The sequence below is a fragment of the Sprattus sprattus genome (assembly GCF_963457725.1).
Source record: "Sprattus sprattus genome assembly, chromosome: 19".
Lineage (NCBI taxonomy): Eukaryota > Metazoa > Chordata > Actinopteri > Clupeiformes > Clupeidae > Sprattus > Sprattus sprattus.
In genome coordinates this window covers 21,745,126-21,763,408 of record NC_137917.1, presented here as the reverse complement: position 1 = coordinate 21,763,408, position 18,283 = coordinate 21,745,126, and the positions used below count along the sequence as shown (strand labels likewise).

At 45.8% G+C, this 18,283-nt stretch overlaps 1 protein-coding gene across 1 annotated transcript in view; it reads left to right on the top strand.

The window, feature by feature from the left end:
- The window catches only part of gramd1a (GRAM domain containing 1A), a 34,529-nt gene extending 20,318 nt beyond the window's left edge, over positions 1–14,211 (top strand). The window contains exons 11-20 of the mRNA XM_080858354.1: positions 211–357; positions 2,307–2,428; positions 3,586–3,728; positions 4,413–4,516; positions 6,485–6,739; positions 7,359–7,452; positions 9,275–9,286; positions 10,742–10,849; positions 11,203–11,323; positions 13,993–14,211. Of these exons, the coding sequence (XP_080714480.1) occupies positions 211–357; positions 2,307–2,428; positions 3,586–3,728; positions 4,413–4,516; positions 6,485–6,739; positions 7,359–7,452; positions 9,275–9,286; positions 10,742–10,849; positions 11,203–11,323; positions 13,993–14,094 (1,208 nt within the window). The 3' untranslated portion in view covers positions 14,095–14,211. The remainder of the gene's footprint in view (positions 1–210; positions 358–2,306; positions 2,429–3,585; positions 3,729–4,412; positions 4,517–6,484; positions 6,740–7,358; positions 7,453–9,274; positions 9,287–10,741; positions 10,850–11,202; positions 11,324–13,992) is intronic.
- Positions 14,212–18,283: the final 4,072 nt, after the last annotated feature.

Genomic DNA, 18,283 nt, shown 5'->3' with positions numbered 1-18,283 from the left:
CTTCTTTTGTCCCCCTGTCCATTGTATGTATGGACGGTTTATGGGGCAAAGGCCCGAACCAAACCTGCCTACGTCTCAATTTTGTTTGTGGGAAAATAAACTGAATCTTTAAATAACCTTAATCTTAAAATTGAAGAACATTAGTCTGTGCAATAGTGAACAGGATGCTTGTAGAGACTTGTGAAGTGAAACTGCCTGTGGTCTTGCCAGGTGAAGTGGAGGCGTTCTGTGCAGACCTGGGCGGCCGTCGGCACATCAACACCGTGGTGCGCATGAGTGTGGACAAGCTGCACGACCTGCTCTTCTCAGCAGACACACACTTCATCCAGCACCTGTTCTCACAGCGCCACTTCACAGGTGAGGCTGCGTATGCATACACACACACACACACACACACACGCACTTCACCTAGCACCTCTTCTCACAGCGCCACTTCACAGGTGAGGCCGCGTATGTGTGCACACACACACACACTCACACGTATACCGAACACACACACACACACACACTCACACGTATACCGAACACACACGCATGCATACACACACACACACATTCAATTCAGTTCATCCACCATAGTGTAAGGCACATGCACACATTTGAGTGTTTTTATTTAGATTTACATACACTGGTTAAATGACCAACATAGTATCCAAATATTGAGCTTGCCATGCAACAACAGACCCTTGTACAAAGCAATGAATGAATACACACACACATTCCCTTAAAACATGCGTCAAACAGCCACCCCAGTGTTTTCTTCCTAAATGCCACCTCATGTTGACACCTCCAGTCCACCTTCCTTCCTAACCAGGATTCAGGAGTAACAGAATACATGGAACGGCGTTATGTAATTAGGATACAAAAAAAGGGTAACTGTATTACAAGTTATCAAGTTACATTACTTTAATATTGTGATACTTGGATTAGGTTACTGAATAACATTTTGAACAGGTAATCAGTAATTGTATCGGAATACATTTTTAAAGTTATCCTCCCAATCCTGTTCCGAACACATTAGTGCTGACAGTTGCTCCAGTGTTCACACCAGCGCTTAAAGGCCCATTGTACTTGACTGCAGACCATGCAAGCCAAAGAGGAACCAGGCAAGATCAGAGGGCAGTTTACAGTTTGATTTCCCCAACTAAAGGGTCTAAAGTGAGAAACTGCACGTTACTAAATGACTACTAAGTTACTAAATACTGTTTTTTCATGCGTGGGTTTAGTTCCGCCTGTTTCCAGTCAGTCTTCAAAAGAAACATTACAAAATGACCTTGTTAGGAGAACGTTAGTTTCCTTATAAGGTGGCAGGAACTTTCCTTCTGAAGCACAGACCACAGTAATGGTGAAATCTGCGAGTCCTCTCCCCCTTTCCATTGGAGTGTACTAGTGATGTGTAGTAAATGTGCTATTGACTTCTATTGACTTAGTGCTGCACTACATAGGGCCCCGGTGGGGTTTGACCACGCTGGCAGGCGGTCGGTGTTGTCTTGTCACCTCTCTTCATGCCAAACAGCTTCAAAACCGTTTAAAGGTGTAATGCCTTAGATATCTGTACCGTTTAAAGGTGTAATGCCTTAGATATCTGTACCATTTTAAAGGTGTAATGCCTTAGATATCTGTACCGTTTAAAGGTGTAATGCCTTAGATATCTGTACCATTTTAAAGGTGTAATGCCTTAGATATCTGTACCATTTTAAAGGTGTAATGACTTAGATATCTGTACCGTTTAAAGGTCTATTGCCTTAGATATCTGTATAGTTTAAAGGTGTAATGCCTTAGATATCTGTACTGTTTAAAGGTCTAATGCCTTAGATATCTGTACTGTTTAAAGGTGTAATGTCTTAGATATCTGTACCGTTTAAAGGTGTAATGCCTTATATATCTGTATAGTTTAAAGGTGTAATGCCTTAGATATCTGTACCGTTTAAAGGTCTAATGCCTTAGATAGCTGTACCATTAAAACAGGTATTCTGTATTTCCCATAATCCATTTGGAGTGAGATCAATAACATGATCAGGTCAGAGGTCAGTGAGGCCAGGCTGTATGAAGGAGTGGACATGATCAATACCCCAAAGCAGGCAGAGCGTCAGTGCCGTTCCTTCTCCTTCTGTTCACGCACAGACTCATTCACACACACCATTATTTCTGTCCTGATCTGTGTGTCTGTGTGTCTGTGTGTCTGTGTGTCTGTGTCTGTGTCTGTGTCTGTGTCTGTGTCTGTGTCTGTGTCTGTGTCTGTGTGTGTGTGTGTGTGTGTGTGTGTGTGTGTGTGTGTGTGTGTCTCCCTTCTATCACCTGATCAGATCTGAGCGTTCGTGACTGGCAGCCTGAAGGCAGTGCTGGGAGCTCCACGCGTGTGCTGAGTTACACCATCGCCATCAACAACCCGCTGGGCCCCAAAACCGCTCCTGTGGTGGAGACGCAGGTCAGTACTTGTTTTCTCCCTCCCTCCCTCTTTCTCTCCTCATTTTTCTTTCTCTTTCCCGCTCTGTTTCTCTATCTCTCCCCATCATCCACCCTGTCATTGCTCCTCTGAATCTCATGCCATGCCCCCCCCCCCCCCTCTCTGTGTATTCTATATGTGTTGAAGTGGTCTAGAATTTGAGGTTTGGGCGACAGTGGTACAGGAGGTGGAAAAGTCGTTTAGTAATCAGAAGGTTGCTAATTCGATTCCTCACTGTCGAAGCGTCCTTGAGCAAGACACTGAACCCCTAATTGCTCCTGATGTGCAGTGTGCCATCAGTGTAGATGTAAAATGTATATACATCCTGTTAAGTCGCTTTGGATAAAAGTATCTGCTAAATGACTAAGTGTACTTCAACCACCTCCCACCCACAGAGGGACCTCATTTACTTAGATCTGTATAGTTTAAAGGTGTAATGCCTTAGATATCTATACCGTTTAAAGGTCTAATGCCTTAGATATCTGTACCATTAAAACAGGTATTCTGCATTTCCCATAATCCACTTGTAAATGAGGTCCCTCTGTGGGTGGGAGGTGGTTGAAGTGGCACCTGAGTGCTGATCTCCGTTGCTGTATCTGTGTTGAACTAGCTTCTGTTCTAGGTTTTATATGAATGAGACGATGTAAGTTGTGTTTGCATGGACTGTAGATTGATGTAGGTGGGATGGTTTGGGTGTGTGTGTGTTTGCGGGTTTAAACTTGCTAGCTGTTTGTTGACGTTAGTCAGCGTTTGTTTTAGGTTTGTGAAACCTGTGTGTGTGAATGGGGGTAGTCAGCTTTGTGAAGCCTGTGTGTGTGTGTGTGTGTGTGTGTGTGTTTGTTTGCAGGTTAAAACATGCTAGCTGTTTATTGACGTCAGTCAAAGTTTGTTTTAGGTTTGTGTGTGGTTTGGAGAGATTCTGACAAGATCGTAACAAGATTCTGGTTGTTTTGTGTAGGTGTGATTTTAGTGTGTGTGGGTATGTCTCTGACGTGTGTGTGAGTATGTGAGTGAGTGAGTGTGTGTGTGGAATGTGTGAGTGTCTGTGTGAGTGTGACTGTGTATGTATGTGTGTGTCTTCAGCGTGTATGTTCAGTGTCTGTTCTAACCTGGTTGACTGTGTGGTCTCCTTCCCCCAGACCCTCCACAAGAGCAGTGCGCGGGGTGAGTGCTATGTGGTGGACTCGGAGGTCATCACCTCGGGCATCCCCTACCAGGACTACTTCTACACTGTGCACCGCTACTGCCTCACCTCCGTCAGCAAGCACAAGAGCCGCCTACGGTAAGGCCGAGGGGGATGCCTACGGTAAGGCCTCAGGGGAGGCCATTGAGGGGGGGGGGGGGGCGGGGGAGGCCATTGAGGGGGGGGGGGGGCAGGGGAGGCCATTGAGGGGGGGGGCTGGGGAGGCCATGGAGGGAGGGGGGGCTGGGCCGGCCCTACACTCAGCAGTTATGCAATCCACGTCCCTGAAAAAAAGTTTGAGATTGCTGATACACCATCTGGTCTTGATGCTTAAGGCCTCTGTCAAAGCTGGTAGTTGCAGTGAGTAATTTAAGCATCAATGTGTCCTGCTAAGACAGTATACTGATAGTGATCAGCCAGTATTAGCAGAACATTGCTCAGTGGAACTCGACCAATAGGGAGAAGTAAAAGGACAGGACAAAGGAATGAATGAATACACACACACACACACACACACACACACACACACACACACACACACACACACACACACACACACACACACACACACACACACACACACACAGATGTCCCACAGGTCAGATGTAAACCCTGACTTGGCAGACCTTTGGTGTGGAAGCACACAATGTCTGATTATGTTCAGTACCCCCTCAAAGAATCAAGTAGTTTGTTTTGGTGATAAACATTATGTAAACAGAGGTTGTCGTGGTTTGTGTGAGAGCTGATGGGAGGACTGTGCTGTGATTGTGTGTGCCTGTTCAGGGTGTCCTCCAACATCTGCTACAAGAAGCAGCCGTGGAGCCTGGTGAAGGCCCTCATCGAGAAGAACACGTGGAGTGGCATCGAGGAGTACTACAGGCACATGGGTGAGCACAGAGGGAGAGAGAGAGATTTTGACTTCTAAAAAACCCTTTATTAAAAAAAAATTAAAATAAATAAAAACCTTTTTGAAATACCATTGGAAATAGTCAGCCAATTTCACCAGTTGAAAACAAGCTTCCCAAAGTCGTTACTCGTAATTGTAACACACCAGCTCTTCCTGAACTGAGCAAAATTCTCCTTTTGCTGGCAGAACGTGTGCTCCGCAACTATTCTTCTGTCCACTTGAGAAGATTTAAACATGGATATCATGTCAATATCTTGGCCTTCATTTTTTGCTTCATGTGACTTTAAGATGGCCAACTGTGCTCTAACAAGAAATTGGCCATCAAATAACGCTCACTATCTAGTTTCCCATGTCCCTTAAACATGTGGGGCAATGTTCAGATTCAGTAAGATTAAACACAAAATCAGTACATTTGTAAAGTCTTTATCTTGCTTCAGCAATGGCACTATACAGTTGATCTCGTCCTTTGCGTGCTCTTCCTGGTCCCTGTGTTATATAATTGGCGGTTCCTGACAGCAAATGCAAAGTCCCCGGGAAGGATGTCCTCTTTCTGAACCTGAGCATTTACTCGTCTTCAATTTGGATACATTTTTTTCCTGTGCTAAATTGGCTTAAACATGAATAAGGCTTTTTGATATGAAATCAAGTCACACAGACCCGCATAGTTTTCTATGTGTCCAAGGTGTCATGTGAGGTTACACTCTCAGCCGTTCTGCGTTGGCATAGTTCATAATCCACAGGACGGAGCAAAGCACACACACAGGCCTTTGTCAGCCCAATTTGTTTGTCATAGACGGATGTTGCCATGGGAATGGAAGTCCGAGCATCACATCACGCCTTGTGTCTTATTTCATTACGCCCTGTGTCTTTAGTTTATTACAGGTTCCAGCATGATGACGTTAACTAATTGATTAAAAGGCTGTCGGCACGTTATAAATGTGAATCTAAACATAGGTTAGATTCTAAAAATCATTGAATGATTAAGCAGTCACTTGTAAACAGAGGGGCTTGCGCTACAGAAAATGGATACTTTAGCAGTAGTTCTTGTTAGAGTTTGTGCTGTGTGAAAATTGAGCCTTGTAGGTGTTCCTTAAGTACCTTCAAATACGACTCAATATGAAAACCGAAAACGAAACAAACGTAACGAAAACTAAACTGCACTGAATTTCCCCCTTTCGGTCTGTACTGCACTAGACCATGCCTAAGCCAGAAAGAAGTTGAACTGAATGTGAGTTTAAAATGTCAAGGTGTGTAAATGTCAATGTGGGTGTGCCACTTTGAAGTGAAGGTGAAGTTGAATGGAGGTGAATAGGTGTGTGTGATTGCTATTTGAATGGGAATACCACATGTTATAGTGAGGTGGGATGGGTCAGGGAGGCTCAGGTCAGAAGTTTAGTCTCATAGTTAAGAAAAACACACTTCACATTTTATTGTGTTTTTGTTCATATTTTTAATCTAGAGTGGATGTAGAGGTTGTTATGTGATTGTAGTTTAGCTGATAGCAAGACGCTACCAACATCGAAGTCACCAAGGTTGATACCAGGGAGCACCTTAAACCGAAATCCTAAACTGGCGGATACTTTAAGTAAAAGCCTCTTTTAAATGAATAAACGTAAATGTAGATAGATAGATAGATGGATACTTTATTAATCCCGAGGGAAATTTAGGTCATCCAGTAGCTTATAGACTTAACTCACAAACGTACATACATAAATCACAATAAAAACAGTACACATAGAAAGATTGTGTTTGGAGGGAGTGGGGTGTTTACAGATACAGGATAGATCTGGCCCAATAGTACAGTGTGCATTGATTGTGACGGTGTTGATATCCACGAGGAAAGTAGTGCAACGATTGCAGAGAGATAGTGTTCACGTGCTTGTGTGGATAGTGCAAAGAAGATCTCTGGCGCTCTGTATGTCCCTAACGTGCTGCCGTTGTCCTTCAGAGACGGAAGTGTGCAAGCTGGAGACGCTGATGCAGACTGAGGTTACCGTGGTAACGGCGAGCGAGGTGGCGGCGGCGGTGGCGGACTCTGCCAAGACCCCACCGCTTCTGCGTCGACGCAAGCGCAACCTGTCGCGCCGCGCCGGAGAGAGGGAGCGAGAGAGGGAGGCGTTGGGTGCGGCGGCCGGCGGGGGAGGAGGGGCAGGCGATCGGGCCGACCGAGGGATGGCGGAGGAGAGAGACCGGCGGGAGATGAGTGAGTCAGCGGGACAATCTGGAGGCTTCCGGAACTTTCTGTCCCATCCTCAACCACCTGCACACACTCTCTGTCTTTCCCTCCTCTTTCTTTCCCTCTCAGACACACACACACACACACACACACACACGCACACACACACACACACACACGCACACACACACACACACACACAAACACATACTCTCTGTGTCCCTCTCTCTCCCTCTCTCAGAAACACACACTGATGCATGCATTACCTTTTTTTATTTACCTGACATCTAGTGGTCATGTTTGGCATTGCAAAACAACCTAGCTTCAACCACTAAATACGTCATACTTTTTTTTTCATTCTCCTTCCACCCTATCCACTCCTCTCCCTCTCCTTTCTCCATCTCTTCACTCTCTCCCTCTCTCTTTTCCACTCATCTCTATCTCACCCTCTCTCTCCTATCTTTTCACTCTCTCTCTTCCACTCCTCTCTATCTCTTCACTCTTTTCCTCTCTCCTCTCTCTTCCACTCCTCTATCTCTTCACTGTCTTCCTCTCTCCTCTCTCTCCCACTCCTCTCTATCTCTCGTCTCTCTCCTCTCTCTTCCTCTCTCGTCTCTCTTCCACTCGTCTCTATCTGTGTCTCCAGGCGGCTCCTTCTTTAAGCTGGGTGAGAGGGGACGTGGGGTCGGCGGCAGCAGCAGCGGAAGCATCTCTACTGTGCTGCTCATAGTCAGCTTCATGTGAGTACTTCATGTGTGTGCGTCTGGAGTAACACCATGGGACTGTGTGTGTGTGTGTGTGTGTGTGTGTGTGTGTGTGTGTGTGTGTGTGTGTGTGTGTGTGTGTGTGTGTGTGTGTGTGTGTGCTGCTCATAGTCAGCTTCATGTGAGTACTTCATGTGTGTGCGTCTGGAGTAACACCATGGGACTGTGTGTGTGTGTGTGTGTGTGTGTGTGTGTGTGTGTGTGTGTGTGTGTGTGTGCTGCTCATAGTCAGCTTCATGTGAGTACTTCATGTGTGTGCGTCTGGAGTAACACCATGGGACTGTGTGTGTGTGTGTGTGTGTGTGTGTGTGTGTGTGTGTGTGTGTGTGTGTGTGTGTGTGTGTGTGTGTGTGTGTGTGTGTGTGCTGCTCATAGTCAGCTTCATGTGAGTACTTCATGTGTGTGCGTCTGGAGTAACACCATGGGACTGTGTGTGTGTGTGTGTGTGTGTGTGTGTGTGTGTGTGTGTGTGTGTGTGTGTGTGTGTGTGCTGCTCATAGTCAGCTTCATGTGAGTACTTCATGTGTGTGCGTCTGGAGTAACACCATGGGACTGTGTGTGTGTGTGTGTGTGTGTGTGTGTGTGTGTGTGTGTGTGTGTGTGTGTGTGTGTGTGTGTGTGTGTGTGTGTGTGTGTGTGTGTGTGTGTGTGTGTGTGTGTGTGTGTGTGTGTGTGTGTGTGTGTGTGTGTGTGTGTGTGTGTGTGTGTGTGTGTGTGTGTGTGTGTGTGTGTGCTGCTCATAGTCAGCTTCATGTGAGTACTTCATGTGTGTGCGTCTGGAGTAACACCATGGGAGTGTGTGTGTGTGTGTGTGTGTGTGTGTGTGTGTGTGTGTGTGTGTGTGTGTGTGTGTGTGTGTGCTGCTCATAGTCAGTTTCATGTGAGTACTTCATGTGTGTGCGTCTGGAGTAACTCCATGGGGGACTGCGTGTAGGTGAATGGTGTAACGGGCGGATTTGTGATTTACTTGTCCGCGTCTGTGTGTTCATGTGTTTGTTTGTCTTTCTGTCCGTGGGACCATGAGGGTGTTGTGCTTCTGTATGTTTGTCATTTGTTTATTCTGTGTGTGTGTGTGTCTGTGTGTCTGTGTGTTTTGTGCGCATGTCTGGCTGTCCCGGCTGAGGCATAAAAACAGCTGTGCCCAATGTCACCACTCCTCCGCTAGTAAACCCAGATCAGATGGCCTCTCGACGTGCTCCATGCCTGCCAAGCTGCAGCTAGCGGAAAATTAAACCCATCCCATCTCACTGAGGCAAAAAGGAAATCCCTTCATTTTCCTTCGGGATGGGGGGCATTTTCCTTTCCCTCTCTCTCTCTCTCTCTCTCTCTCTCTCGCTTCTTCTTCATGACCCATTGCATTCATTGTACTCCTCTGTCAACATGTCCTTGTACACAGTATTGCACCTGCTGTATACTGTGGTGATGGTACTGCTTAGCACGCTGGTAGGAACACTGTTTATTGTAATGTCTGCATTCTGGGCTTAATCTATGGGATGGTTTCTGCGTAGAAACCTTGTTGTGGTTGTTCTGATTTGAAGGTTAAAGTCGAGTGAAGATGTATGATGTGCTGTGAAGTGTGCATTAAGCCCAAGTGCTGGACATTATTTATAAAGTGTTGACGCTAACGTTTATCAGTTGTTGAGGCTGAGTGGGGAAACAATCTAAAATCTCCTTGCTTACTAACTGCTTCCTGCTACCTCTCTCTTTCTCTGTCCCTCTCTCTCTCTCCATGTATCTCTCTCTCTCTATCTCTCGCTCTCTCTTTTCTCCTGCTTCCCTTGCTACTTCTTCTGCACAGGATCTGTGTCAGGTAATGTAACTCTTCTGTTAGTGTGTCTGTGAGCACTGAACTGATTACACCTGCTTGTGTGGAGACAAACACACTCACTTGATACCCTGTGTGCCTCTTACCCTGTGTATGTTTGCGTGTGTGTCTGCGCATGTGTATATGAGGGTAAGGTGTGTGTGCGCATGCGTGTTTGTGTGTTTCTGTCTCTGTCTGTGTGTGTGTGTGTGTGTGTGTGTTTGTGTTTTTCAGTCTCTCTGTGTGGGTGTGTGTGTGTGTGTGTGTGTGTGTGTGTGTGTGTGTGTGTGTGTGTGTGTGTGTGTGTGTGTGTGTGTGTGTGTGTGTGTGTTTGAAGGTCAGCCAAGCCCTAGGATCAAGTTTTAAAATTCAGATCCTCATACTTCAGAAGCAATCTGTTCACTCTTATCTTTCAACCCCTCATTCAGTCATCCCCACCCTAACATCCCACCCCACCCCAACCCAACCCAACCTCTGTATTTGTGTGGGCTTGATGCTTTGCCAGATGCTGCCCTTCCTTCTCCATGTTAATCTATTCAAATACCTGCATCCTGTCAGCCTCTAATGCACCACACCACACTGTTCATCCCATCACAGTCCACAGTTATTAGAAGGTGGCTTATGACTGATCCCCGTGTGTTCAGATATTAGAGGAGGTGGCTTATGACTGCTCCTCATGTGTTCAGATATTAGAGGAGGTGGCTTATGACTGCTCCTCATGTGTTCAGATATTAGAGGAGGTGGCTTATGACTGCTCCTCATGTGTTCAGATATTAGAGGAGGTGGCTTATGACTGCTCCTCATGTGTTCAGATATTAGAGGAGGTCGCTTATGAATGCTCCTCATGTGTTCAGATATTAGAGGAGGTGGCTTATGACTGTGTGATGTGATGTGAAGTGATGTTCAGTCATAAGGAGGTGGCTACTGACTGCTCCTCAGGTTTTCAGTTATTAGGAGGTGGCTTATGACTGCTCCCCATGTGAGCCACGTTAGCCCCATGACCCAGAGCAAGGGTATTTCAACACGGAAGAAGTGCTGTTGAAAGGGCCGTTTGAATGACTAGCACACCTGTGTCACCACAGCCAACTTCTCATTTTTTTCTTGTGCTTTGCATTGTAATTAATGTCATATCTGTCTCTCTCTCTCTCTTTCTCTTTCTCTCTCTCTCTCTCTCTCTCTCGCTCTCTCTCCTTTCTCTCCATTCCTCTCTCTGTCTCCCTCTCTTCCCCTCTCTCTTTGTCTCCCCCTCTCTCTCTCTCTCCTCCTCCTCCCTCTCCCTCCCTCCATTCCTCTCTCTCTCTCCCTCTCTCCCCCTCTGTCTCTGTCTCCCCCTCTCTCTCTCCTTCTCTCTCTCTCTCCCTCCCTCCATTCCTCTCTCTGTCTCTCCCTCTCTCCCCCTCTGTCTCTGTCTCCCCCTCTCTCTCTCCTTCTCTCTCTCTCTCCCTCCCTCTCCCCCTGTAGTCTGGTGGTGCTGGTAGCCTTGAACATGCTGCTGTTCTATAAGCTCTGGGCCCTGGAGCGGGCGGCCCACACCCTGGAGACCTGGCACTCCTACTCCCTCACAGACAGGTGAGGACCTGCACTGTAGTAGAGAGCGCTGTCTGGCTCGCATCCAGAGTGCCATACGAATACACATTCACTCACTCTGACTGAGTATAGTGGGAGTCTTACATTCTGATTTGTGTTTGTGGTTTGATGTAGTAACTGAATGAAGTGCACCATATGGTTGATTTCTTGTTTCCAGTTGTAGCCATGGGACTGACCGAATAACAAGCCCTCCTTTTCTCTGTATGTCCGTGTGTGTGCGCGTGTGCTTGTGTGTGTGTCTGTGTCTGTGTGTGTGTTTGTGTGTGTGTGTGTGTGTCTGTGTTTGTGTCTGTGTCTGTGTCTGTGTGCGCACGGTGTGTGTGTGTGTGTCTCAGCCCTCTTCCACAGTCGGCGGGGGAGTGGGCCCAGGTGTTGCAGCTGCAGAGGCAGTTCCACCAGGCGCAGCTCAGCAAGTGGCAGCAGATCCTACAGTCCTCCGTCACGCTACTCGACCAGGTATGCACTGCCTCGTGTACGCAACGGACTGTGCCAAGCTCGTTTGCATTGCTGTAAGTAGTAGAACGACACCAAACGGCACCAAACTGCACCCTGCTGGTCCACCACCAAACGCACAGCCGAATGACATTGAAGATACTATCTCTTTTGTGATTGGCTCAGTCGGCATTCAGCGCTTGCCATAGTGTGTCTGTATGTTGGGTATATCAGGGCACGTATGAAGCAAATCCAGTTAGAAAGATTCATCTGGAACATTTCAACATAGTTCTATAACAACGGCAGTATATGGTAAACTTCCCATCGACATTTTTACCACAGTGAGTGTGTTTAGGCAGACACTGAATTGACAAAATGAGCATATTCTCTCTCAAATTCCATAGTTATATAAAATTGTTATCTCAAGAACTAGTAAAGGTGCAGTGTGTAGGTTTTAGGGGATCTCTATTAGCATATAAAGTATAGTACAAAGAAGTGAAATAAGTGGTTCGTGCTGGCTAACCGTAATGTGTTGTGAGAAGTTTTGAGAACCCAAATAGAGGATCATGCTTATTATTTAGCACAAGAAAAGCAAGGGAGCGTCAATCGTCATAGACAGTGATGCGTAAAACTTAAACGAAATGAAATCGGGACAGGCGACGACAGAAAACAAGGTGTGGCCTTTCCTAGATGGAAATCGCTGATGAGGGGCAAATGTTTTCAGAGCTACGCCAGAGTTGCTTGTCTTCTGTTGGAAACTTAACCCAACCATTCTAAATGCAATGTGTGGTTTGATAGCTTCAGCAAGAATATGGCCATCCCACCCAGTGACGATATCAAGATCAGCCCACAGCTGCTGAAAATGATTGCCAATAAAAGTGTTACGGTAAACAAAAAAGGTTTGGACCTCATGTCAGCCAACAAGTAACATAGTCAAACTACACAGTTTACAGTCCATTGAGGCTATGACCTATAGTTTTACAGACTTAATAACTAAATACAATTTCTAAAAATCTATCTACAGTAACCTCATCACCTAAAACATAATGGTTACTCGATGGCGGTCGTAGACGATGAGATCATTTTGGAAGTAGCCACCTGATTGGCACCATACAGCCACTAAATCTTACACACTGCACCTTTTAAAGTTAGCAATGATTCGGGCTTAGAAATAACTGAATACATTTTAACCAAGCAACCTCTGTAATCTTTGACAAAAAAAAAAAAGAAGTACTAGACAGGACACTAAACATGTTCGTTTCTCTTTGGACTAACACCAAATGTTTCCTTTGTGGGCTAATGTTATACGTACAGTACCAGTCAAAAGGTTGGACACTTTTACTTTTATTTTTTTCTACATTGTAGATTAATACTGAAGACATTTAAACTATGAAAGAACACATATGGAATGATGTACTAAACAAAAAAAAGTGTTATATACCAAAACTTCTCAAAAAACGTGAAGGTGTGTCCAAACTTTTGACTGGTACTGTATGTAAATACACATACGGCAGTTGGGGTATAAACGGAGGAAGCTAACGTTGTGCTTTGTGTTGTGGAATTCTTTGCCCCCACTTATTTTGTGTCGGGACACCTCAGCGGCCTTAATCTGAGCCATTTAAAGCCATTTAAAGACACAGTTTCGAACGAGAAGACTATGATGTGCGGAAACACAAATCCAGGCTCGACGGGCTACTCTGAGTGCAGGAGCACTGAGCGATGCCATTGGTGTGAAAAAAGCGGCAATCGTGGCTGCATGTATGTCCTTACTGTGTGTGTGTGTGTGTGTGTGTGTGTGTGTGTTGGAGCGGGCCATCCTATATTTACAATCAATAACATGTATGTCCTCACTGTGTGTACATTGGACCAGGCCATCTGATGTTTACAGTCAATAACATAACGGAGTATGTTCACAGTTCAGGTTGTAAAACAGCTGAGGTCCCTGTTCTTGAGGTCGTCTCTGTATTACTATGCATCAGCAGGGTGTTCATGCGGTGCATTCACTCTGCACGTGTCTGCGGGTGTTTCTTCTGCACGTGTGCGGAGTTTGTTGCCGTGTGTACCGTTACGCTCCGCAGCTGTTTGGGTTGATTGGCTGGCTGGACAGCCAACGAGTCGAACAGCTGGCTGACAACTGTTTGCCGGCATGTGTCTGTCTTTTGCAGCAGCACGACAGCCACTAACAGTAACATTTACATTTACATTTAGTCATTTAGCAGACACTTTTGTCCAAAGCGACGTACAAGGGAGAGAACAGTGAAGTTACGAGCCATAGAGAGTGTGGCAATAAATACTACTTTACATAGGAAATATATAAAAACGAAATACAAAAGAATAAGAAGTGCAGGAATGTAACTGCTGTAATTGCAAGTTAAGCACTAGTTGAAGTGCCAGTTAGGGCGGGAGTAGCTTTCTGAAGAGTTGGGTCTTTAAAAGCTTTTTAAAAGTAGAGAGGGACGCCCCTGCTCTGGTAGTGCTAGGCAGTTCATTCCACTGACGCGGAACTACAAATGAGAATAGTCTGAACTGCCGTACTTGCACAGACGGCAGTGCCAAACGACGCTCACTAGAAGAGTGCATCATCCTGGGTGTAACATTTGCCCTTACAGAAGTGTACAGTAACATGCAGTGACTTTACACACCAGTGTGTGTCAAGAAAGCTAACTTTTGTTTGTCTGGTTGGTGATCTGCAGATGAAACAGTCGCTGGAAAGGCTACACAGAGGCATCGTCCCGGAAGAGCCCCAAGAAGACGTCCCTGCAGACCCCCCCACAGACACACTTCCAGAAGAGTGACCCTCACCTTCACCTCCACCTCAACTCCAGAAGACCTCACACCCCTTCTCTGCCTACACCCCCCACCACTCAGCTCCCCAGTGTGCTGTTGGACCCTGGAACAGCACTGGGAGTGTATGATGGGACAGCGAATGGGGACTACTTGTGTGTACGTGTGTGTGTGTGTTTGTGTGTGAGGGGCAAGGGGCGGGGGGGTGGGGTGGGGAACCCCATCATGCATCTTGGGAATTCTTTCATAATCAGAGCTGGACACATGGGGAAAATCACCCAAGACTCGATCTCCATAGAGACGGGCTCAAGAGACTTGATCCCCATAGAAACAGGCAACTGCATACACTTTGTGTACAGTACAGTTGTTAAACTATTCTCAAAAGAGTCGTCCATCAAAGCATTTCAGCATTTCAGTCATCCCCAGACACGCAGTCTGGTAGACTACAGCAATAACTCCATCGGTAATTTCCCCCATATCCAACAACAACAACAACAAAACTAGCTGGGCTTGATGACTTGGGGGGGGGGGGGGAGGAAAACAAGGATTCCTTTCTTGTTTTTTTTCCGGCCACAAAGCTTCACCTCCGAATGGTTCACCTTGGAACCCACGACTGTGCTGCACCCTGAGCCATTTCTCTCTATCTATCTTTCTATCTATTCATCTATCTATCTATCTATCTATCTCTTTCTCTCTCTCTCTCTCTCTCTCTCGGGTGCTTCCTGGTGAAGGCTACGCCCTCATCAGACAAAGTGAATTCCCGGAGGCTCGGCCGCTCAGATCCACCAGTCGTCTCCCAGCGCACCAATCGGCAGAGACCAGCGGCAGCTCAGACACACCAGTCGTCTCCCAGCCTACCAATCAGCAGAGACCTGCCTCCGGCTGCACATGCAACGCGGTCTGCTTCTCTTTTCGTCTCCTCCTCGAATCCTCTGTCTTTCCTCTGTCTACCTTTTGAAATATATATATATATATATATATATATATATATATATATATGTGTGTGTATGTATTTGAGGAGTACTTGAAAGGCTGGAGGCAGGGTATTGACTCCAGGGGCCTGCCAGCTGCATGTTGGGGGGGGGGGGGGGGGGGGTGGGCGGGCTAAAGTGGTCGCCAGTGGACCCTGTGCTGCGTTTTACTTATATTTGTTTGTTTTTGTCTTTTTTTTTTTTTTTTTTTTTAACTTTCGTCACCTCAGTACCTCTAGAGGTGGGGTCAGTCGTGTTTTGCATTTGTTTATTAGTCATTTCAAACTATGTGAGAACCAAGACTGAAGCTACTCTTCAAAGTGAGTGAGTATGGTATATGGTTTTGTGAGCGTGTGTGTGTCTGTGTGAGTGAGTGAGTGAGTGAGTGAGTGAGTGAGTGAGTGAGTGAGTGAGTGAGTGAGTGAGTGAGTGAGTGTGTGTGTGTGTGTGTGTGTGTGTGTGTGTGTGTGTGTGTGTGTGTGTGTGTGTGTGTGTGTGTGTGTGTGTGTGTGTGTGTGTGTCTGTGTTCAAAACCATATTGAAAAAGCGAGTGTCTCTTGATCCCTTCTCAGTATTTATGGTCAGGACTGAGAACGTCACTGTAACCCTGTGTGTAGTGCGTGGTGCACTCTGTGTTAAAGCTGTCTGCATGGACCCCTGGGAGAGGGTGTGTGTGTGTGTGTGTGTGTGTCTCTGTGTGTGTGTGTGTGTGTGTCTCAACACGGACCCCAGGGAGAAGGCGCAGGTGCCCCAGCTGAGGGCAATGGCAGTCCAGAGCAATAATGAAGAGTGAAGACTGCAGAACACAGAAACAATAGACAAAACTTGAAAGAGGCAACGGGCAAACTAGGGCGAGGCTATTCGTTGTTGTTCACATATTTGATTGTTTGCTTTCCCATCGTGTCTTGAATTTATGTGTGTGTATGCGTGCGTTCCTGTGTCTGTGCGTGTGTGTGTGTGTGTGTGTGTGTGTGTGTGGTGCAGAACTCCTTCCCTGTGTCTTCTTCAAGGATGAGAGCTTATCATCCCTTTGCCTGCTGTCACTGGTCTGCAGTGTGTGGTCCCGTGGAGCTGTATTATTATTATTATGAATCAGGACTTCAGGACTTGAGCTCTTGAGGGTTGCTGTAGACTCCACCAGCTGGACATACATGCAGTCACTAGCTATTTGTAGTAGTTCACTGGGCTGGACGGTAAAGGACCAACAAGAACTTTTAAGGCCCGGATGAAGAAAAAGGGAACCTGTCGCAGTATTTGTGATGAGTGTTGCCGTGTTTTTGTTTTTGTTTTTGTTTGTTTTGTTTTCCATTTCCCAATGAACATTTTATAGCATTCAGTGCTTTTATATCTTATGTTGTGGTTTTTATGATTTGTTTTCACTCTTTTATGTCTTGCATCTTTGTCTCTTTCACCACCCTACCCACCCCCCCCCCCCCCCTTCCCATGTGTGTTTAGTCACTTTTCTGCGTCACTCTTTTAGCTTCATCCCTCTCTAGTTCCCGTCTCTCTCGTTGATCTTCCGTCTCCCTCTCGTGCCCTGGTTTGTCAGTGGTGTATGTGTGGGGGCTTTGCTGGGCACAGCCCTTGTGAGTGATGAAAGGATGATGTGTTATTTATTTAGGGACGGGGAGGGAGGGGGGAGGAGGAGGAGAGGGACTGGGAAGGAGGATGAGGGGAGGGGTGAATGTACTGTAAAAATTTGATTGTACCACATGGAGAAATAAGAACATTATGAAATATGCAACAACTCGGCCTCCCCATGACTGCTTTTTTCACTCCCATATTTGTGTGCGTGTGTGTGTGTGTGTGTGTGTGTGTGTGTGTGTGTGTGTGTTCTGTGAAAATACTCTTGGCACAGGCACCGTACACACGACCAACCTCAGACTTAAATCCACTCTGCTTTTTTGTCCATGGCCCATTTGTTTTCTTTCCTGTGCATTTATAGGGATTTTGCATGTGGTAATTTTAATATGATCGGGAGAATCTACAGTCTACTACACGTTACCTGCCAGGACAGGTGTGTACCAGAGGTGAAATCAAAGTGCACTCAGGAATAAAGCTCTGTGCATGCATAGGCGCTTATTTGCTTAGTAAACATCCCCGAAGCATTCCCATTGTTAGTCTTTGTGAGCTCTTTATAGGGACCTTCCCCCTTTTGGGTAAACTAGGGACGCAACATACTACAGATGCATACGTAAAAAGGTAAAGGTTGGTCCCTTGTATTCCGACTCTTGACCTCTGACTGTCTACACTCGATATCCCATAATGACAAAGCAAAAACAGGATTAGAATTGATTGCAAATATATTAAAAAGGAAAAACTGAAATGACACGTTGGCATATTAGGTACCCAGACCCTTTATTCTGTACTTAGTTGAAGCCCCTTTGGCAGCAATTACAGCCTCCAGTTTTCTTGGGTACGAGACAAGCTTTGCACACCTAGATTTGGAGACCCCTCACGTGGTTTAGGGTGGGTAGGGGGCGTTGGTGGACAGCCATTTTTCAGTTCTCCAGAGATTGAGTTCAAGGAATTTCACAGTTGACCCTAAGCCACTCCTGCATTGTCTTGGCTGTGTGCTTAGGGTCATTGTCCTGTTGGAAGGTGAAGCTATAAGGCCCAATCTGAGGCCAAGTGGACTCCAATTATGGTGTAGAATCATCTTAAAGATGACCAAGAGAGATTGGAGGCGCCTCAGCTTTATTTCAAGTGTCATAGCAAAGGGTCTGAATATTTATGTCAAGGTGATCTTTCCGTTTTCCATTTGAATAAATCTGCAAAAAACTTTTGAAATGCTGTTTTTGCTTTGTCATTATGGGGTATTGATTGATGAGGGGGTAAAAATGAATTTAAACATTTAGCATGAGGAAGCAACATACAAAAAAGTGAAGAGGTCTTAATACTTCCTGAATGCTGTGCCTAGTGGATAACAGTGAACTTTTCAATGGACACCAATACAAATATGTGATGGAAACCTATTTATTCCATTACAGTTTAATTAAACTAGTCCAAAATACACACGCTTGTTATGGTATTTGTGAACCATTAGAATTTGTGCCATTTACCCAAAGGTAACACAACACAGAACTTTATAGCACAGAACACAAGACACATGTTTTTCATTACATTTTTAATTATACTTAATCATATCCTTTCCATACTTTGTTTGGCAAGCAACATTTTCTCATATACATGAAATGCATACTGTTTATTTTATAGCTTTTGCCCTCAA